Source organism: Mercenaria mercenaria, chromosome 8 (assembly GCF_021730395.1).
Source record: "Mercenaria mercenaria strain notata chromosome 8, MADL_Memer_1, whole genome shotgun sequence".
NCBI lineage: Eukaryota > Metazoa > Mollusca > Bivalvia > Venerida > Veneridae > Mercenaria > Mercenaria mercenaria.
The window spans coordinates 21,868,413-21,892,058 of record NC_069368.1 but is presented as its reverse complement, the minus strand read 5'-3'; the positions used below and the strand labels follow the sequence as shown (position 1 = coordinate 21,892,058).

Genomic DNA, 23,646 nt, shown 5'->3' with positions numbered 1-23,646 from the left:
TGTAAATACGTAATGAGAACATATTTTTTCAAGGACATTGGTCCACTTCATCGAAGTAATTGAAATATGGCGTTCTATCTGATTAAATGTCGGAGATACGTTTGGGTTAAGACAGATCTATTTTGGCAACACTGTACTTCATGTTTAGCTAGATGTAGTAAATACATGTACATTATATCATTACCTGATACCTTATATAAATTCCATGCCCATAGGAAGTTATACATTTAAACTCTGATATCATGTAACACAACACTTTTTAAATGGCTTATTCGCTAATAGTCAACCATTGGTCCTTGTCCTAAATACTATGTATCAGATGAATGTAAATGATTAAAATAGAAAATACCTTAAAGATAATTCCATCTATTTGAACTGGGTCTAGTTGATATATATATCATGCAAAATATAGTAACAAGAAATAAATGTGTAACGAAAGCGTGTATATGTGTGCGTTCGTATGTGCGAGTGTGCGTGCGTGTGTTTATCGTCTTTTAATCAATACTTTATATAAACGACATTGCCTAAATGCCTAACTTTATAGTGCTGGCTCTCTTCGCAGTTTCCACTTTTCTCTATTTTGATATCCCATCCAGTCACATTATAATGACACTGGGCTGACTGATCCTAGAAATATCCTCTTAATACTGAGCGCCATGCGTGGAAGGCGATAGTACCATTTATCTCGAGGCCCCGAGTGAACAATCGACTCCCGCACTCGAACCGGGCGCTCTACCACTAGCCTTTATATTGATTGAATACTGATTAATATTAAATGCATTTATATGGACTTTTTAGTTTGAAACTCATCATCCATAGTTATGAAGTAGAATATATTTGCACTTGGCTTAAATCAGTGACTATGCGTTGTTTTCCTTTGTAATTAACACTATCCGGTTTTTACTATATTATTAAACAGTGAATGTCACACACTACGACTTACGTTTTAATTTATATGGACAGACTGCTTGAGAATATTGTAGCAGTGTATTTATTTTACTAAAGTTTAACAAGTCTTGAGTTTGTTGAAAAAATATGACACAGACAATATTGTCATGGTGTTAAGTCCATAAAGAAGATGTTTCTTAATTTTCAGTAATACATGTTTTCAATTAATTTTCAGTACTGTGAAGAACAAAATGGCGAGCAAACCGAAACAAAAGAAACAACCGGAAAAGGGGGAGGAGACTCGGTACTATCAACGAATAATTGTTATGCTCATGAACCTTGGAACAGATACTTTATTAAAATTGTTCAAGAGTTTGATTCCACAGGGGGATGTCAGTCTCTTTCTTGACTCAATGTTTAATGAAGTTGAAAAATTAAAGACGTCTAAAACAATATCTGCTGCTGAATATAACCGTATTTCGAAACGTCCGCTTGTCGGAACAAAGCTTGACATCGCAATATTGATAAAACTTATGTTAGAATTATTGCCAAAGAAGTTACAGCAGGTATCAAGTAAACTTCTGCCGTTCACAGCTGATCTCCAACGGTTGAGAAGAATCCGAAATGAGCTGATAGGTCATAGACCGGCAGCAACAATTACAAAGAAGGAGTTCGATTATTATTGGGAAATGATTAGCATTATTCTGAAGAGGATTTTACCAAAGGACCAGTCAATGGAGGAACTCGATAAAAGAATGGAAAATTGCAAAACTGGTACCGTATCCGATGCAGATGTGCAGAAAATGCTAGAGAAGTTTGCTAAACTGAGTAGTTTAATAACGCAGGTAGGCCTCAATTTGATTATGTTAGTAGAACATATAGGTACCGCTTTGTGTGTCAGTCAGGTATTTTTGTCCGGCGTGTAACGTTATAATTACAATATTATTATTATAATGAAAGACATATCACAACCTACTGACTTACCTTTCCTCCCCAAGCAATTTATTTAGATAAATCAGGTATGATAGAGCTAAACTAAAAGATGACAGAGAGACCATTTACGTTCAGACCCATCCTGAAATATATTCAGTCAATCTTTTTTGCTATAAAAATTCAGAATAATAATAAGAAATTACGTAAGATTTATCTATTTCGCCAATTTATTAAGAATATAAATGATAAAGATTTCATTTTGTTCTTGTGAAACGCATGCCTTTTCCTACTTTGTAATTTGTAATTGTAATTGCTATAAGCCTTGGGTAATGTATTATGCTTACTATATAGAAATAACCTAAACTTTTACTTAATACATATTATTACATTAATTCAATAAAAATGTTTTGATATTAAATATAATTGCCCCTATTCGTTAATAATGTCTGTTAAACTGTTCGGTTGTTCTGATTTTTTAACAGTAAAGCTTGTGTTTTATCTAAAGTATTTTTGTTTTGTTAAACATCATCTGTTGTTGTAAAAAATTAGTACATTAATTCTTTTCAACCATACAATTTAATAATAGAACGAACACAAGCTTTAATTTACCTGAGGAACTTGACGTTGTAATAGTTTAGATGTTGACCTCTACTTCATTTGATATTATTTGCAACAGTTACTTTGAACTCCTGAAAAATTCAACAACACATTGTTAATTTGCCTACAACAACAAATGTATGACAAAGGAAAAAAACTATAGACAAATGCACAACACCAAACAATGAACTACAGCAATATTTATCATTCAAGTGCATGCCCTTCTTTATTTACTGACATATATTGGATTTTTAAAAAATGCTGCCCTGACAATAGTAACTGACAAAAACCCAATCTCTTGCAATAATTTAAGATATTCCTTACTCTGTCTAAAACAAACACAAGTATGTACTGTTCAACCTTTCTTTCTCGTGTTGAAACGGTTTATACTGATAAAGTTATGAAACTTGCTTGGTTCTTATATAATTATGCTGTATAACTGTTACTTATTAAAATTAAATTCCAAAATAAAGAAGTATTAAAGATTCTATACTGCTAATAATTAGTTTTGTATGATCAATATTATAAACACTTACTTAGGATTGTTATTTAAAAATACAGATGTATAGAAAAACAAATCTGTTTAAATTGCCAAAACAAATATATAATATGAACAATAATTGGATAATACTAACATACTACAACCTACAGTATACCATGAGGATTGAATAATCTATAATACTAAAATGCTTACTTAAAGGGAATTCCTATAGTTTTTTATGCGCATCTTTCTGCGCAGCCGACACTTTCTGTGGAAAACTGAAGTGAAGTCAACATTTGTTGAAACATTTGACAGACAATCTTAAATATGAGAAATTTTGAATGAAATAACATTTTTGATAAGTTTTATCAGTTATCAAATGTTGTTGATACTGGTTTATGTTGTATTGACAAGTATCCTGCCTGACAGGTATCTTGCCATTTTTGTGGTTGTGACTTAATACTGATAAGACAATATCACCTTTCAGATTATTTAGTATTCAATTATAGAAAGTATTAAGAATTTTTAAAACTTCTTTTTAACATCTAGCAGTTATACATGTAATCAATTTGGTCAGGTTCGCGCCATTTTTCGTCCAAACAGGTGTTGTATTCAAGCGGTCTTAACATAAAATTTAGCCTGGTGACCCATACATTTTAGCCAGTTTTATGCTCACAATACAATTATTCATAAACAAGAAAAACAGAAAAAAATTCTATGAAACAGTTTTTTTCAAAATTTAAAAAAATATTCTTCATTATGGGTTTTTTTTCATTGAAAAAAGTTCACAAAAGTGAAAAGGAAACAATTTTTTTTCATTTGTACCCATTATTGTAAGGATATAGTATTACAAATATGATTATGATATCAAATAAGTATATAATAAAATCTGTAATAAGAATAAACTTTATTGTGCTGTCTTGATGTATATTTTGGTTGGTATTTATAAAAAAGCAGAAAATTATGAAATTGTTAAAAAAAACTCGCTGGCAGTTTTAACAACAGTGGGTGTGTTCAAAACAATTTTTCACAAAAACAAGCCTGGTGACCCATTATTTTATTTGTTCATTGTTTTCAGCACAAATTTTCCTATCATATATGTGAATTTGAAAAAAATCTATGAAAGGAAAAAAATCTATAGGAATTCTCTTTAAGATGGAATATTTTGGACATTATACTAATTATTGGTAGTGACATATGACTATCAAACAAAATAAGCTTCAAAGCTCTTATTTGACCAAAAAGGGATGGGCTTGAGCTTATGTTCCATTTAAATATTGAGTGCCAAGCGAGAAGTGCTTATCACATCTTTGGTATGACGCAGCTAGGGGACAAATTCAGACCTCTTGCACTTGAAGCAGACACGCTCAACAATTGCGCTATTGATTTTGTTTGTTTGTTCTGGGTTTAACGCCGTTTTTTCAACAGACTTTTTGTTATGTTACGACCGACAGGTAAACTAGCCAGTGTCCCTGGTTTCTGTACCATTACAAACCCGTACTTTGCAAGTAACTGCCAACTTATTCACATGAATCAGAGGCGGATGACAAATGATTTCAGACACAATGTCTTTTATCAAATTGTCACGGAGATCATACGCCCAGGGCTTTAACTCACGTCCTTGCGATCCGTAGATCAGCGCGTTTCCTATGGCAATCAAACCTGTATTAAGTGGTGGATGCTTAAGATATTAGGCAATCAGTACAAAACGGCAGACCTTAATGACCCTAAGAAATTATAAAAATGTTACTGTATTAACTGTATTAAATAAGAATATATACATTTTTAATCATTACAGTTACCACTTTAATAATATCTGAAGGTATATATATATATATATAATATTGTATAATATAACTTTTCTTATTAACCTCATTATATATATAAAAATGTTACTGTATTAACTGTATTAAATAAGAATATATACATTTTTAATCATTACAGTTACCACTTTAATAATATCTGAAGGTATATATATATATATAATATAATATTGTATAATATAACTTTTCTTATTAACCTCATTAAGGATTTGAATTTCTACAGCTAGAAATTAGTAAGGCACTGGAGACTAGTTTAAAAGTGTTTATCTCACTTATTTTACAAATAATCTAGACACTGAAAGTTTTAACCTTTTTTAATCACCACACATATCACAAGCTACAATGGCAAAGTATGTGCCTTCTTAGTGTTTAAACTAGAAATTTTCTTTGTATCAAAGAAATGATTTTGCAAGGGCAAGGGAAATTTACCTAGACATTTTTCTGTTAACAGTCATTGCATTACATGTAAGCATAATAAATACAAAAAATTCTATTGTATATAAATGTAAGAAATCTATTGACTAGTTATGTAAATAAAATGCTGCCACATTTACAAAAAAAAAGAAGAAAATGCTACTATTGAAACAGAAACTCTGTTTTGTCAACAATATGTAGGAAAAGCATGTCAGTTTCCTTTCTTACAATTTACCTACTAAATGATTTAGTTTGATCTTAATTAGAAGAGAAATAGTTTGTAAATAATGGATACGACTGAGACTTGAAAGCATGACATATTTCATGGAAAAGAGCACGGATTTCTAGTTTCACAGTCTGCTGTTCGCTGAAAAAGTAAAATAAAAAGTAGAAATTATTTCTGTATGTTTTCTTTTAAAGTTAATAGTTCTCATTCTTTTCATTTAATATGTCCTTTCAGACTTACCAGATTAACAATAGTGTACAAATATGCCAATCCCGAATATCTTTTCCACAACGGTTTAATATTGTGTATATATTTTGATTAACACATAATATTATAAAATAGCATTGTCTTATTTTATTAAATCATTTGCATTTAACGGAAGAAGCTAGTATATTTGAAATAAAAAACAATCAGATTTTTTTTTTTATTTTATACTTCCAAGCAATATTGTTGTGTTTTCTAGTTAGCATATGAGGGATGTTGCATGTATATACAAATCTTAACATGGAGGATCACCCTTATGATAGATTTCACAGGCAATGAAATGGATTTTTAAATATATTCTGTTATCTCCAAAATTATTTTGGCTGATGTCTGATTCGTTTTTTATGTAAAATGTCAGTAGGAAGTGTTACAGACAGATGTACATACATACAGACAGACATACAGACAGACAGACAGACTGACAGAAAAATGTTTCATTTACAATCGGGTTCTACAGTACATATACATGAGAACAACCTGATTTATTGTATCAACATGTTTTGCTTACAACTCAGTTATTTGTGATTCTTTGTACACTTGTGCTATGTGCTTGTTTTTGTATTTTTGACCTTTATGACTGTGTAAAATTTCATCATTTTCACTTGCAGTCAATAGCTTTTCTTCTTGTTTCGCTTTGTTACATCTGCTTACGTGTGTGTTTACATCTGCTTACGTGTGTGTTTGAATCTGTTTTTCTTTTACTTTTTTTTCTTGTTTGCTTGTATTGAAAACTATGATATCTGCCGATCTGTTGCAAACTTGTACCAATGTGTCTTTCGGGTTAACAAATACGACCAATTACCTTAGCAGTAATATTTTATTTGATAGGCTTATTTAAAGGTTTCTTTTTTATTCTTCCTCATTATACAACATCTTACATAGATACCTGTCAAGGTTTTTAAGTATGTTTTAATACGTTTAAATGTGTTTATTGCTATTTGGCATGCATATTCCTATTCTTAACAAACTACATTTTGTTATTATACAATTAATTATCCACACTTTATTGCAGCTTTTAAACGTTTATTTTAAAATATACTATATGTTTCTCTATGGTCGGTTCACATGAGCTAATGTAGAACTTGTTTGCTATCTTGCCGACGTTAAATAATTCTTATCTTATCTTATCTTATCTTATCTTATCTTATCTTATCTTATCTATATTAACTTAAGAAAGGGATTTAAAGACCATCAGTTAACAATACAACAGGAAGTGTTGGAATTCGGTGTAATATTTACCTCCCTTTAATTATGCACTTGATAACTTTTTGAGGACAGTATTAGATGTTATTCTGAAAGACAGTTTATTATTATTAGAAATTAGGTATGTCATTGTAAATACAAAGAATATAACTGTCACTTTATTTGAGAAATTTAAATACATCAAAAGCTGAATGAAAGTAACTTTGATTGAAAACATGCAGTTTTATTGCTGCATTTATGGACTTGAAATTCCTCTTTACATGTATGTGACTGACATTTAGTAATTTGAATCTATTTTTATGTAGCTGAAGTTTTGTATAATGTTTTAAGTTAATTTTGATGGAAAAATGACTTTATGTTGTTATATTTTCTGTTCCTTTGGGATCATTGAATTGATTCAATAGATGTGTTATGGATTTCCGCTTAATCTATTACCTCTCATGAACAGACTCAGTTAAACCGAGTCTGTTGTTATTCTGCTTGGTTGTTTTCTATACTTCCAAAAGATCCGAACAACACCCCTATAAGAAAAAAGACACTGTCAATAAACTTCACCACATGCGGATTGTTAGTACGTGCCAATGAGCTTATGGATCGCTAATTAGCATAGTTTACATGCATTATTTAACAACACAATAATGGAGCATATAATAAACCTTTATAAGAGCTCATAATAACTACCAAAATAAAACAGTGATATGGATTTGAAAAGTTATAATAAATTGCGTAATAGTTGCTGACGGTTAATTTTTAAAATTTTGACACCACTGTAAAGTACATTCAACCAACAGTCTGTCAATGTATGTTTCAATACTATTCAAATAACACTAAAATTTGCAGCCAGGTACATTGTACGTAAAAGACTTGATCATACGGATAATGGAAATGTGGAATCATATTTACACTAAATAAAAGCATCTAACGCTGTGAGTGGGACTGAATCAAATTGTTTCATAAAAGCTCGGTTTTGGTCCAAAAAATAGGAAATTGGATGAACATGCTTCTAAAGTACATTTTCAAAACACAGCTTTCCATTTCTTTTTATTAGTCTAAGAATACTTTAATTGATGAAGTATGTCATTCGAGCCACTGGCACCTGCTTTACATCCTTTAAACGGAACTGATGGCATGTCATGCAAGAAATCCTAATGTGTCAAAAATGTATTTCCTGCTATTGTTTGAAGTTTTGAAAATTTAGGACAAATCTTACGGATCTTAAATGAACAAACAAAGAAATGAGAGTCAAGTTATTTGGAAATTGAAAATAAACAACAACTATTGTATGAAAACAAAACTAACACACACACACACACACACACACACACACGAAAAAAGAACAACACGAAGTGCAACGATGTCGCATTGACAAATTACGTGCTAAAACATTGGACATTTGTCATTAGTATTATAATATTTCATGTTGATGAAATCTGACGTAATCAACATATATTACTTGGACTTTGTATTGTTGTACGTTTATTTTTGCTATAGCAGAATTCCGTTTTAACTGGTGTTAGAGGGCAGGAGGGATGTCGTTCTTCCATTTATTCTCACGGACAGAGTCAGTCAAACAGATTCTTCTCTTAAAATTACTTGAATGAGTTCCATGCTTCCAGAGGCTCTGATAAATTTCATTCGCAAAAGAAAATTATGTTTTCAAGGCTAGAAGCCAGTTTATTTTACCATATAAAGTGAAGTGCTACTCCCGATGCAGTTACTTCTGACTGATAAATGTTGATGTCGAAACTAGAGACATACAGAAAAAAATAAACAAAGCAAATGTATAACCTAACATGTTATTAAATTTTTGAAAAAAAAAATGTCCTGTTATTGCAAAAACTACGTACAGCGGGAAAAAAACTAGCAGGTGGAACCGAAATATTTTATTTACACCCTGTACGTAAGTGATATACAAAATGATTAAGTTCGAGTAGAATGCAAAAGCCTAGCATCGTATTGAGTCATTTGATACTTAATATGATACCGTTTATGCAAATGCTCATATATTGATAAAATTAAATATAACGAAATATAACAACGCTATTAATTCATAGTGCAAATTCATGCAACGCTTTTCACCTGATTCAAAGAGCGGTAATGCTGATGAACACTATTTGAAAAACCAACTCATTAAACTCTATTTCATATCTTTTTAAAAAGTTGCTTTCAAACAGTTAACGATATACGATTTTAAACTTGTAATTTACGATGACTATAGTACCGCACAGTATTATGCGTTTATTTCACATGTAACATGTAAATAAATAAGTACTTACAAATCTTAAACGGATATGAGTAAGATCAACAGTTGCTTGCGCAGTAGTGAGTGATGAATTTTCATTTTATGACGTTTTGATGGTTCGAACCTTGCATCCGTCACTTTTTATATTTTTGCATTTAATTTATACACTTTGTGTAAGTTTGTGTTTTTGTCTGGTTTCTAATTTATTCTCGAAAGCCGCAAAAACATTAGATCATATTAAAGATGGAGAGTATTTAAATATGATTACGTGTTAACAGTGAAATATATAAGTTAGTGTCAGAGCAAGTTAGTACTAGATTAACACACTTGTGTTGTTTTTTATTGAATCGTATTGGAAAAATAAAGAAATTAAATACACTTTTCAAAATACTATTTTACGGGTGCGGGAATCGAACTCCCAACGAAAAAGTATAAGACGGGTACCATTACCGCTTGGTCAACGAGGATTTACTGTTGTCAGCGTAAACGTTGTGTATTGACTTAAATTTATGCTTTTGTTTTGTTTGTTTACATTTCAAAGCGCCTTATTACTGTGCGATACCTATATATATTAAACTCAAAAGAAAACAAATAGAATCAGTTATAATAAAATACAATTCCCAGGTCCTTAAGATCGGTGCAATACATTCAAACTCCAAAATGAAATTACTACACTAGTTTTTTACATAATAATTTTATTGTATACAATACAATACATGCATTTATATAATGACATAATTACAACACGCACAGATAGACATTAACGATATATGAAAGTATAATAATAGGGTCGGGCCACAAGATCTGCCTACATTAATAAACGGTCATTCCTTTTAACGTTAACTATCATATAATATTGGTTAATTTTCCGAAATATAAAAAATATGTATATCTCAAAGTGTATTACAAACAGGATTGAAGAAAAGATCAAGGAGTGACTGAAACTGAAGAAAAGAAAAAGTGATACATCTAGCTAATTTAATGTTGAATATGATGTTGATAATGCTATTTTTCTTCTTGATGAATTCGTTTCCCCAGAAGCTAGGCAAAGAAAGTATTAAGTGTATTTGTTTTGGTTAAATTGAGTTTTCATTAAGAATTAAGATAAAAGTCTAGGTACTGGTAAAGTGACAACTTTCTGCTACTCTAGAATTCATTATTTATGTGTGTATCGCCAATGTATTTAGTAAATTGCTTTCATCCGAGATAATATACCAGGTCCGAATAATGATAATGTCAAAATTCAAGGATGAATAGGCCTGGTTTCAATGAGCCAAAAGATTGATAACATTAAACTTCAATGCGAAACTGAATGGGAAAGAAAAATGTATGATGCTACTTGAATTTAGCGTTTGTTGAACTGTTAAGCAAACAGTGTCAGCTTATATGTCTAAACAATGTCATTTTCGTTGAGCACTGCCTAACTTTAATGTCTGTTTAAAGGTCTATACTGTGTGTACCAATATAACAGAAAAAGTCTTTACACCTGTTTTATGAATGTAGACAAGTCAAATTGATATGAAAAATACAAGTTTTAATTGGTATATTGCATGCATTAAAATTAAGATATTGTTATTTTATCATTTAAGAGTAAATACTCTCCCATATAAAAACCAATTCTATTATCTTAATAACTTTTAGTTTATCGTCAAAATGATTATCCAAAATGTATTTTCCATCGTAAAAAGTAGGTGCAATCACAATTTCGTAAAATACTTCCTTTAAATGTCACATTTTTGCATAGGAACATTTCTTGTATGCCAAAATTTTTTTTCTGAAAGTTTACTTTTTAACAATTCTTTTAATTTGAAAAGTCTAAACGAAGTGTTTTAAAAAGTTTGGTGTTAAAAATGGCTACACTTTATACTGAAAAGTACACCAGCTTAATCTACGCTCAATCACCCGCAAAATCTTGTTTTACTTTATAAGAATGAAAATGGGCTCGATTTGTGTACTTTTCAGAAGAGTTTGGATCTTTATCTGATACATTACTGTTATCTATGACGAAACATTTTAGATGTAGAAACCACTTCTACTCACTTGTTTTATGTTAAATTATAAGGATTTGAGTTATTTCCCTTGAAATCATTTCTAAAAAGGAACTGGTATACAAAACCAACTTATTTATGTAATACAAATGTCCCAAATTGATCTCGAAAGAAAATATTGATCAGTCTTTGTATGCCCTTAACGCGTTTAAACCCCCAATTACATTTATTTAGGTTACTGACCGTTCCAAAGCGGTGCCCCTATTTTCAACAGGTTGTTTTGTCTGTCTTGTATTGTGTGTTGCGTATGTTTCCTTGTTTGTTGTGGGCGTTTTTCCTCCGCCCCACTCCCCTTTTAGCCTTCTCCTTTCCCTTGCATTTACGCTACTTTTTGCATCCCCTCTCCCTTTACTTTTAGTGCTCCTCTTTGTTTTGGCAGCCGAATTCCAGGACTGTACTTGATTGTTTTTCCCTATTGTGTGGATGCGTTTGTAAGCTTGTAAATCTATAACGGTGCCCTGCTGTTTTCTTGTGTGTTGCTTGTTCAATTTTCTGTGTTGTTCGGTTGGTCGTCGTTGTGTGTTTGTCTTTGGTGCATAGGTGTCTGCTCTGTTGTGGTTTGCGTTGTGGTGCGGCTGCTTTTGAGGAGCATGGCGTTCCCTTGTGTGTTCGTCCTTGGGGTTCCTCCCCAAACCCCGGCCTCGTTTCGCCACTTGCCATTTCTTTCCCTTTTATCAATATTTAACTTATATTGATATGTACTTGTTGGATGTTTCAAGCAACCCGTCTGAAATAGTTTTCCATTATAGCTTCTTTTTGTTGTGGGCTTACTATGTAAATGCGTGGCTCTGGGGCTGTGTTTTTGGTGCTCTCTGCGTCCGAGAAATCTACCCTTACTTATTATCTTTTGGTGCTCAGAAATGAAAAGAGTGCATATATGAGATTGATGTTGGTCATTCGGTCAGTCGGACGGTCATTATGTTGTCTAATTAGTTTCCGGACGAAAAAATCAAGAACACTTGGGCCTAGGATTATTAAAGTTAACGGGAAGGTTGTAATAACCAGCAAATGACCACTACTGTGTTTTGAATAAGTAGGTAAAAGGTAAAGTTCACGGTGATCCGGAACAGTTAAACGGTTTCCGGACAAAAACTTGAGAACGTTTGGGCCTAGGATAAGGAATCTTAATTTAAAAATTGATCATGAACAGCAAATAACATAATTGATTTTGAGAACAGGTCAAGGTCACAGTGATCAGGGACAGTTAAACAGTTTCTGGACGATTACTTACAAATGCTTTGACCTAGCATCACGAATCTTCATAGGGAGGTTGATCATGAACAGCAGGTGACCCCTAATGATTATGAAGTCAGTAGGTCAAGGTCAAGGTCACATTGACCAAGAATATGTCTACGTTGTTTTAGATGATAACTAATAAAAGGTTATATTATAGGAAGGTTGATCTTAAGCAGCAGACGATTCCTGTTGATTTTGAGATCAGTAAAGCAAAGGTTAAGGTCACAGTGAGCCAGAGCAGTTAAACAGTTTACGGACGATAACTTAAGAACGCTAAGGCCTAGTACCATGAAACTTGATAGGGCGGTTGATCAATCTAGCAAATGACCCCTTTTGATTTTGAGATCAGTAGGCGAAAGGTCAAGGTCACATTGACCCGGAACAGTTGAACCGTATCCGGTTGATAACTTGTGAACGCTTAATGATAACTTGTGAACGCTTAAGCCTAGAATCTCGAAAATTGATAGAGAAGTTGATCATGTGCAACAGATGATTCCTATTGTTTTTTAGGCCACTAGGTTTAAGGTCAAGATCACCTAGACCCAGAAGAGTAGAACATTTTTTGCCAAATAACTAGAAAATGCTTTGGTCAAAGATAATATTTGATACGGAGGTCACTTTTGACTGTTAAGTGACCAATAATTATTGATTTGAGATCAGTATGTCAAACGTCCAGTGCACAGTGACCGAATATTTTCTGATCATTGTGCAGTTGCTGAATGCAAGAGGGGCATTTCGTGTTCTACGAGCTCTTGTTCAATATTTAAGTCCGTCTATCTGTTCGTCTTTATTACTGGCAATGTCCTAACACATGTATCAGATTTATTCCTTCCGCATCAATATTTCAGATTTGTTTAAATCTGCGTCAGTATCATTTCATTTGACAGAAATATCGAAGAGTTTTCTTCAGGCCAAGAACTGGTTTTAACCTTCAAGGACGGGTGTAATCAAAGGCAAATCATTATATAAACATTATTATTAGCCATAAGCTTGTCATCATTACAAAAGCTTTGAGATGTTGCCTCAGTGTAAGCTTATCGCTTGCAAAATATTATCTTAATAAGATTCAACCATTAAATAAAACGATATCGTACATGTGATGTTTCAGATTCAAGTTAATCAAGAGTCAAAGACAAAAATAACCTTATAGTATCCACAAACACAAAGTCTAAAATGTTTTGTTATAAAGGAAGATGTCAAAACCTTTCTCTGTCGATCTACATGAGTACAATGTAAACCCATTGTTAACGTTTGAAATATGATTTTACGGTTGCGTACAACCGTCGTAATCTCATTTTGTTGTTTCCACCTGAAAAGTCATGTCACCAAATGAGAAAAATGACATATTAGATACTTTTATCTTTTATATCAAACAATTTCTATATCAACTATTTCAATATTCTATAAACTTTGTAGAAGAACACAATGTCAGTGTTTCTTTTTGTCAACAGTATAAAAGGTTAATTTCATCTAAGAATTGCATTTTGACATTCTTATTCCATTTCAAAAATATTTAAACACTAATTATTTTATACAAGTTAAGGCATACCAAAAGTTCCTTCTAGGGCACATCTATATAAATATAAAATGACCATCTTGTAAATATTTTGGTTGCAATGTCTGTTTTATACTACCAAAAAATATCAGGTAAGTATTTACGCTAGTTATTTAACATAAATTGTTAAATCCAACAACAAATTAAATCTGTTACCTCTTTCAGTAGAGTAAATACGGCAATAAGACATTGACCTTGAGGTGTGAATTTGTTACACATAATTAGAGGGTCGCAATGGGGTTTGTTTTCATATATTAACCATGCATTTGAAGGTAACGATAATATTTGGTTGTTTACATTTAAATTTGCTGATATATGTCTATCTGGTGAGTGTACATATGTTATGTTCAGGAGGAAATAAAAGAATCAATTAATCATCCTCGGGTTTAGTATTGTGTAATCCATGGAGTGCCCTCAATTGAGAAAGAATAGTTTAACGTCAGAGGTTATTTCTAAGGTCACGGAGTTTAATTGGCCAGCTTGTAATTACAACAGCTTTCGACATCAGTAGCTCAGTCAAGTGTGACTTATTGAATTAAGATATTCCATTTCAAAAGAGGAGGAATAATAAAGAATGCGGTATTCTTTGTTCAGTTCTCGTGGTATTACTTCACTTTGATTTTAAATTGTTTTAACGCCAATTGTATATGCCTCATTTGAAAATGAGATATATTTTTTTCTGTCTGCCTCAAAGTATGACTCAACATTTTGTCTCCATACATGCATATATTGAGCTAAATTGGCCCTTGCATTTATTCACATTGACATGTTCTTCACACTCCTTTCGCCGCTTACAAAAACCCAATACAATTAATACATGCGAAAAACAATGCCGTGAATATGTCAACTAATTTTACTTCTTTATTGTAAACTACGCTTTTTGTATTCAGCCCGTTTAAACAAATCTTATTTCGTCGGTGATAACATCTGAAATTAGTCTTCAAATATTTTGCGTGTTGTTTTTATTCTTGTATATATAAGCAAGTCGTCAGGTGGTAAAGATGTCTTTGGTCTGCTAATTTAGAATGTTTCATGATGTTGCATTTGCTTGCACGCGGTTTATGCAACGTGTTTCTATGCGTCGTCCTTACACACACGCCAACACACCATAACAAATTTTGAAAGTTTTGTGTGTTGTTTTGGTACGTGCGCTAACGCGATTAAACGAAACCGATAACGATAGAAGGATACATTTTAATTCGTATTTAACAGAGAACTCAAGTAACCTAAAAGCTTTCATACATTTGGTGCAGCTTTTGGAGATGTAGTGATTTCTTTGCAGTGAAGAGAGAACGTCATCCTGTAGCTCAAAGTTACTTATCAATCTGAAGTCCTTAAAGATAGGTTTCCAGCTAGATGGAAACAATTATAACATTTTTAAAGGAAAATTTTAGAAATAAATTGGAAAAGCAAGCCAGTAATATTCTTTATCAAACGCGACACATGGCAAATAACGTCACGAAGTAATCGGCTCTCCAGAGGAATATTTACCGTAATACCTGTAAGAAATCTCAAAGTATCAATATCATTAAACTTTGTTTACAATAAGTTATTGAACATAAGTAGATAGTCAGCAGTTTTGCAAATGTTTGATAGAACGGTTATTATCTTACTTTTCTTAATTCTTTTACTTTTCAAGGTACTGATGTTAGTACTCGAAAGAAAGGCCAATTCTGTAATTATGTTCCTGGTGAAAAGTAAGGATTAAGGTGGGTCGATACCTTATTCGTCAAATATAACATCCTTTCCGATTTTGATGAAACTTGGTCCAGCTATAGCACTATGGTTCCTATTTTTTTTCCGTCGTCTTGGCAACAGTACGCTATCAGTAATGACGTCACGAACGTCGCAACTTAGGACACCAAATTGCCCAAAATGCGCCGGAATAGGTCTTCTAAAATATCTAATCAAGATTTAAAATAAGCGAAACTTCACAATATGATACTTGATCTAATTCATATATGGAATAGCGTGTTTATAAGTGGTATCGCACCATATTACAACGGACATTTATTATTTGATAGAGCAATAAATGTTTCTGCTGATATAAAATTTTGACAAGAAATCGACAAATATACGCAAAAATGACATCTTTAAAAAACTACAGGCTCATTAAAAGTCTGATTTTTAGCACAAGTATCAATTTGTAAATAAAATGTCAAATAAAAAAGGGAACTTTACGTTTTCAGTTTTTCACAATATTGTGTTGAAGACAAACTGTCCTTTCGATTTGTGGACGTAAAACTCAAACGTTTTGGCGTTAGATGCCACATTAGTAATGAATACAATTTGTCTCGGTCCATTGTTTTTTGCCATAAACTTCAGAACATTGTATGAGAATATTACAATGAAATTATCAACCAAAAGATTTTCAGAAAAAAAAATCTACCTATGTTTACATTGACTTTTTAGCCACTTTTGTCTCAGTTCTAATTTTCAAGGCCTAAACCTTGATCTTTACATGCAATATTGCAAAATAGGCCAATGTGTACAAAAATGTACATGTTTTTACAGGCAGAATTGCTTAAATCAATAAGTTCGAAACGCTCCAGTAATTTAGCAACAAATACCAAACAACCATATGGAAAAATATTTGTACAAAATATTTTAAGAATTAAACAAACTATAAGAAAGATATGAAAAGTACAATGATTAACTCCACTGGTAAAGTTTCATAAAAAACGGCCTATATTTTGTTAAATACTTCATGCAGCGATGAGTTCTACATTAGAATGCATGAATCATACAAACAAAACCTCTTCTACAAAGTGCACAATCTTTCGGCTTTTGACCTACACTGTATCAGACCTGGTACAAATGATCTGTATCGTTTTCTTACTTCAGCGTTAATGTTTTATAGTTATATAATCTAGAACATTGCATACAGTCAAAACTAGTTCAAACAATATCGGATTTTGTTTATTTTACAATTTTTGAAATAAGTTCTTTCCACTTTCACATATACTGATGTCTCTCTCCTCTTTTTCATATACGCAAGTGTCTGTCGAATGAATAAATAAAAAGCTTTTTAATACTCCGATGCACCTTTTTTAAATGATTAGTGTTATTGTTAATGTTTGTATATATTTTCGTCGTTTTTGACGATAATGTTATCTGAAAGTCACATTGGAAATATTTCTTTTTTATGTTATGTTAGTTTCTTTTGATGAAGATTATATAAGTAAAATTATTATCATAATTATTATTATTATTACGCCAATGTAACCCAACAAACAGGGATTAATATCATTTGACAGAAACGATCTCTAGAGTTACTTTATTTGTATTCCAGAAACGCCGTGCAACGGTCATAGAGAAATCTTTGAAATAATCTTTTGAAGAGTCAATATCAGATAATTATGTACGAATATGTAATACTTGTATACCTTCTGTATCTGTCCAATTTGTCTTTCCATTTGTCATACAAAATAGTCTGATCTTCTGCCTGGGATGCATACTTATAAAATCGAGCAAATAAAAACGATATGGTCGTGTGCTTTCTTTCTTTTTCTTTTTTTTTTTTTTTTTTTTTTTTTTTTGTTAGACTGATTTGAAAAAGTTGGACCTCTCGTAAGTTTTTCATAATGGGAGTCTATGGGAAAATCATAAGTTTCGTAACATGTTTTCGCCAACAGATTTTTTCTACAATGTAGATTTGTAGATTTGACCTTGATTAATTTGAAACTCATATTTCAAGCTAATTCTAAGACATCAGTTTGAATTATTTAACATTGCAGATGTTTTACTATCAAACAAATGTATCTTAATTTTAGAAAGATAAAAAAGTGCCATTGTAATAAATTTACTCACTTGTTGCCATTAATAAATGAAATGATGTTTATTTCAATACCCCTAATCCAGGCTTTATATTTCGTTTTCCGGACAAATGACGTTATGCTATTATTTCCTGTTTATCAAACATGCAGTACTACTACTGTACCTAAAGAAATGAAAGCTAATATCAGTCAAAATAAATTACCTGCAAGGGGATTAATTTGTTTACAAGTATTTGATTTATTCTATCTCATAAATATTGTTATAATATTGTTACGTCTCAGGGGTGTTGTGGAGATCAGTAGGCTAGGCGTACTGAAGAACTCTGGGTAAACTTTACTCAAGTAGTCGAAAAGGCAAATAGGGTATAGCCAGGTTGATTCAATGCACTGTAAAATTAACTAAACCAGAGAGACTATAAGACTCAGGATAACAGGTAATGAAGATTATTAATGTAAATATATCATACTCCAGAAAATACATCTGAAGTCAACACATTAAACAAACGCATCTCACTGATAACAAATGTAATAACAAAGTCTTCTTGATAATAAATGTATTCATCTATTTATGGTTAAATTTTGTCAGTATAAGTACAAACTTATGAAATAAGATTAAGACCGTTCCGGCTTTCCATAGTTTACAGGTAGCGAAGCGAGTTACAATGAACTTTAAAATGTTTTACAAAACAATACTGCGCACTCTTAAAAGGTACAAAAATGCAAGATTCAAATACACATCTCCTTTTAATCTATTTATGACTGATCCGAAGTTCCATAAGTTGTAAATATTGACGCTGATATAAAGACATGTCCAGCAACAGAAATTCCCTCTAAAGGACTTGTCAATTTATAATCTCAGTACTTAAGACAAATCCATTTATTGACTTTACTTTAAATAAACAATGAATATGTAAATACATCTGTGCAAATAAAACTTGTAAAAATATTAATAAATATTGTATCAAAAGGGCTTTTATAGACCTATGGCTTTTAATTAATATAAATTAAGATTGCCAAGCAACTTTCTCACATCTATGTTCAGCATAGTGTTCATTTTAATCAAAATGCATTTAAACAAGCCAAACGTGGCTTTAGGTCTGACAGCTTGAGCTGAGTTGATTGCTGATGGCTAAAATCGTTATAGTTTATAGTTTTCCAGAGAAAGTGATCCAAAGAGTTATCAAAACAGCCAAAATTGGTTATTTTGGGTAAATCGACCAAATGGTTAGTGACCGACGGGTCACAGTGACCAAACGATCACAGTGACCAAAAATGTTAAACTCTGTGCTGAATACCGCCTTATCATAAAAATGGCGATTTTTGTGAAATGTATAGATGAATAAAAAACATCAATATATGCACCATTGGATTAATTCTAGCTTGTACAAGCGGTTTAAACATCTTTTGAAGATGACAACGATAATTTATGTTGCTAAGTAACGGTTAATTGTCCAACAATGCAATTCGAATAAGGATGCATATCCTGTCAGGAAATGTGACATTTCTATGAGCTATTTTGAAAATTATTATGCTTTATACAAAACTCAGGCTGCTAAAAAGGATGACACTTCACTTAAACAAACATTTAAATACTAAAGAGTACTTGTGCAAAGACTATAGTGATTCACATAAAATGTCACAAAATTAGGGTTATATGCGAACCAACGAAACATATGTCTCTCGGTAAAAGTAAACAAAGTTCGGATAAAATTAAAACGAACATGGAGGTGTATAATGAGTTTGGTCTGTCATACTATGTAGATTAACACATATGTGTACACTTTTGTGTTTCATTACTGTCAGCTTGCACGGAAATGCCACTTAAACAGATCAAATCATAGCCAAGATCGATGAAAATTTTATAAAACAGGAAAATGGTAAGTCCCCATTGTTCGAGGCGTTACAATATTAAGTCGTTATCTCCCTCTTGTTTTCGCATGTCGCCATTTTTGGAAATGATCCTGTACGTAAATGATTTTAACAGAACAATCTGTTGATGTATTACAGGCTGAGGCGTTAGGAGAAAAGAAGAAAGGTAAAATATGAAACTCTTTAGACATTTAAAGCTTGACATAAATATTTTATTATTTAGCTGACCTGAGCAAAAATTGCTCGAAGGATTTGGTAGTTGGCAGGTGATATAATGGTTTGATTTTCTATGTAAACAAAGTAATTAACATTTGTGATCAATTGATAAAACATTTGTCCTGACAGTAACAAAAGAATAAGGGTCAAAAGTGTGCAAAACGTATTTTTGATACACAAAAGACTGGTCTCAAAATCCAATGTGGCGTCTTTTTTCAAAATGGCCGCCGTTTCATGTAAAAAAGACCTAATTTGCTATTAACACTGGCGTTCTTTGTTATTTTTCTTATCAATGTTATTGTCAAATAATATATTGAGAGTGCTGAAGCAGTTTTTGTCTCGCCTGAGACATTAGGAACTGACGGCGGACTAAGGCGTAGCTTTTCCGGCAGCGACAGAGATGACGACGGCGGCTGTGGCGTCAAAATTAAGTTTATGTGTGAAGTATTTTTCTCAGAAACTACTAGACCTATGTTTATTGAGTTGAAACTTCACACATGCCTTCTTGGTCAATAGGCGCTATACCAGGCTAAGTTCCATTAATCTGAGATACATTTTAAAATTATCATCCTTTTTAACTTACAAATTTAAACGTTAAGTCTTCGTATTAAGTCTTTTTCTCAGAAACTACTAGGTTTATTTGGTTGAAACTTCACAAATGCCAGCATGGTCATTAGACACTGTACCAAGCCATATTCCATAACTCTGACGTGAATTTTAACAAAATTATCCCCCATTTAAAATTAGAAATTTCAACATAAGGTTTTCGTGTCATTACATGGAATATTGTTAATTATGTCCCTTTTTGTCCCTGTATGGCCGTCACTGCTTGATTGGAAATTTTTATGATGCGGACATTTTAACATTGAAGTGTATGTAGCAATAAACGCAGACACGTCAATTTTGATCAACAGCAGACCTGATTTGTGTCATAGGTTAACGAATGCAGATATACTGTACTTGTTTCCTCTGGAAGGCATGTCGTAAGATTTTAGTTGTCACATTTGCAGCTGCATAGATCTGTACACGTTAGTCCAAAACGATAGTATTTACACATACCATTACAGCTATCTGTAACTGGTGGAATAATTGTCCAGTGTATCTGCCAAAGGTCACCTTGTTTCTCCCATCCCCATTCAGCAGGATTCTCGACTTCCATTCGGCAAAACAGTGCTTGTTCCCGTATGCAACTAGCTTGGTATGCAGCACGCTTTGTGCGTTCCACCAGTTGCAGGCAGCTATAAAGAACAAACCAAATGTGCATGTAAATCAGAATGGTGTTGTAGGTGTAAATGCTATCGTTTTAGACTCACGTGTACAGATCTATGCAGCTGCAAATTTGACTAATTGGCCAAAAGTCCCTACTAACCATGAAGATATGTGTGAAGTTTCAACCAAATAAACCTAGTAGTTTCTGGAAAAAAGACCTGATACGAGGACTTAATGTTGAAATTTCTAAGTTAGAAAGGGGGATTACTTTGGTAAAATGTATGTCACAATTATGGAACTTGATCTGGTTCACCGCCTATTGACCACAAATGTATGTGTGAAGTTTTAACCCAATTAACTCATTAAGGACGCAGATCGCATTTATGCGTTCATTTTAACTTTTATCGAGTACCGCATGTCGTATTTATCCGTCAAAAGATAACAGGCGTGTATGCCGAGGATCGCATAAATGCGCTATCCGACTGATAGTACTGTATGCCGCGTGGCGTGATTTTACGTCTGTAAGAGTACCAACGATTGGACTGCTGTCAATGTCAACCAGTGAAAATATTTTACTCTAAAGATTTATAAAACCCGGAAGCGATCAAAACAATCAAAATATTTATTATTTAAGCATATTTTTTTTAATATACTCATTACAAAATATCGGAATTAGAAAGTTTTTTGTAGGTATTGCCTGTTTTATCTTCTCATTCCATTATACCGAAGAATCCAATGCAGTTTGAAACAAACCAAATTTTACCATCAATGGATAAATCAAAATTGGAGTATTTTGCCAGAAATGAGTTCTATAAGCTTAGTTCTATAATGGATGAGTGCAATTCAACCGAAACAGGTCAAATTGTTTCAAAAGATCTTGGTTCCTTTTATTCAAAAATTCACCAACATGCAAACAGTTTAGAGTTTAGAATGAACTGCTTAAAATTGTTTCAAAATGAACAAAGTTATACTGTCAGTCACCAGCATATTTGTTTCAACATTTCTGTGGAGCTCAGAAAATACATTTTAAGTAAACAAGCCGAAAAAGTGACACCATCATCTAGGCAAATATCAAAAAGGACCATAACCCAAGCTTCTCGTGTTCGAGTGAGGTATGTTGGGGGATATTGCATAGCAAAAGTTCGACACAAGTTTGTAAAAAAAAAAAATCTCATAGATATTCGGATAAGCAGACCGATAAAGAAGAATATGAAGAAGCAAAATGTGCAGTGAAAATTTTAAATGATCTTAGAATTGAAGAGCAGAATGTTTTAGCCAGCACAGCAGAGCCAGATTCTCTATTGGATATATCAAGGCGGCAGAACTTCAACAGAGGACTTACAAACATCCCAGACAGCTTGTTTAATTTCTTTTTGAAGTTAACTGAAAAATGCTTAACCTTGTTCATAAATGAAAATTTGAATAAGATGGGGAGTCAAATGTTCCAGGAATGTCAGAGTGAAATTTTATCTTCTGTTCCGCTGTATGAAGAGTTTGTGAGGATTTGTTCTCAGCAAAATGAAGCGTGTGAAGAATTTCTTCAATCACAAGAGTCTGTTGATGATTTACTGAAAAGTATGACCTTACAAGTGTCTCAAATTGAAAAAATTTACAGATGTATTATAAAATACTATTTGATGGTAATGCTAAACCAATTTAGAAAGGATGTTCTCGACAGTTTCAAGGTTGAGAAAAAGATGGCTCATAGAAAACAGGTCAGAGTGTCTACTAAAGGTATATCTACAGTGACCAGTAAAGGAAAGAGCACTGCTCTGAAGCAATCTAAAAAACAACAGGAACAACAGCCATCATTTCAACAAGAGTTACCCACTTCATCTGAAACAGTAGCAGTTGCATCTGCTGCTAGTACTTCAGTAATTCCTCAAGATATAGTTACAGAGCCTGACCCATTATCTGATAATGAAGATAATGTAAAGTGCAAAATCTGTGATAGCCATGATCAGGGAATAGAATGGATTCAGTGTGATAGCTGTGATTCATGGCTACATCGAAACTGTGCTGGACTAAAACACCACATGAAGTGGAAGAAATATCAGCGGAAAGGTGCACGCTTCTACTGTTCAGAGTGTGCATAACTATTTTGAAAATATCTGTACTAGAAGTTAGAAAAATTATGAAATGTCTGATGTACATACCCAAAAACATTGCAAACTAGGTAACAGTATTGTTAATAAGTTTGTTTTAAATGTTACTTCAACTTTATGATGTCACTTTTTCAACATAACATATATACTACATATATACTTATAAATGAGAACTATTCTACAATTCCATAATTTGAAATACACAAAGGTGGAAACTCCTAAAATCGCTCAACACAACAAATATGAAAAAAATGCAGAAGCAGTTTGATCGAGTCTGTTCATGGACGGTAGTGGAAATGCAAGCTACCATTAAAGCCCTGTAGCTCTGGTGGAGCAGAACACAACATTTAAACATGCAAAAAGTACAAACGGAATTTAGATTCATCTGCAGATATTATTCGTATATTAACTGTTACTTTCATTGTTCTAAGTGGGTGTTCAAGGAAAGTTCCAACAGACTGAGAATCAAACAGGCAGTTGTAGCATAACCTGTTCACCACTAGGCCTACCTGATATAAAATTCTAAAAACAGTGAAAATGTCTTTAATAGCAAAACTGAAA

At 32.5% G+C, this 23,646-nt stretch overlaps 1 protein-coding gene across 1 annotated transcript; it reads left to right on the top strand.

Annotated features, from left to right (window-relative positions):
- Positions 1 to 1,128: 1,128 nt before the first annotated feature.
- LOC128558970 (uncharacterized) lies at positions 1,129 to 19,873 on the top strand. The gene is made up of 2 exons (XM_053549520.1): positions 1,129 to 1,733; positions 19,694 to 19,873. The coding sequence occupies exons 1-2, from the start codon at positions 1,140 to 1,142 to the stop codon at positions 19,730 to 19,732; spliced, it is 633 nt and encodes a 210-aa protein (XP_053405495.1). The 5' UTR covers positions 1,129 to 1,139; the 3' UTR covers positions 19,733 to 19,873.
- Positions 19,874 to 23,646: the final 3,773 nt, after the last annotated feature.

Coding starts and splice junctions, on each gene's coding strand:
- LOC128558970 (XM_053549520.1), top strand. CDS start 1,140: ATGGCGAGCAAACCGAAACAAAAGAAACAACCGGAAAAGGGGGAGGAG. Junction 1,734..19,693: donor TGAGTAGTTTAATAACGCAG/GTAGGCCTCAAT, acceptor GATGTATTACAG/GCTGAGGCGTTAGGAGAAAA.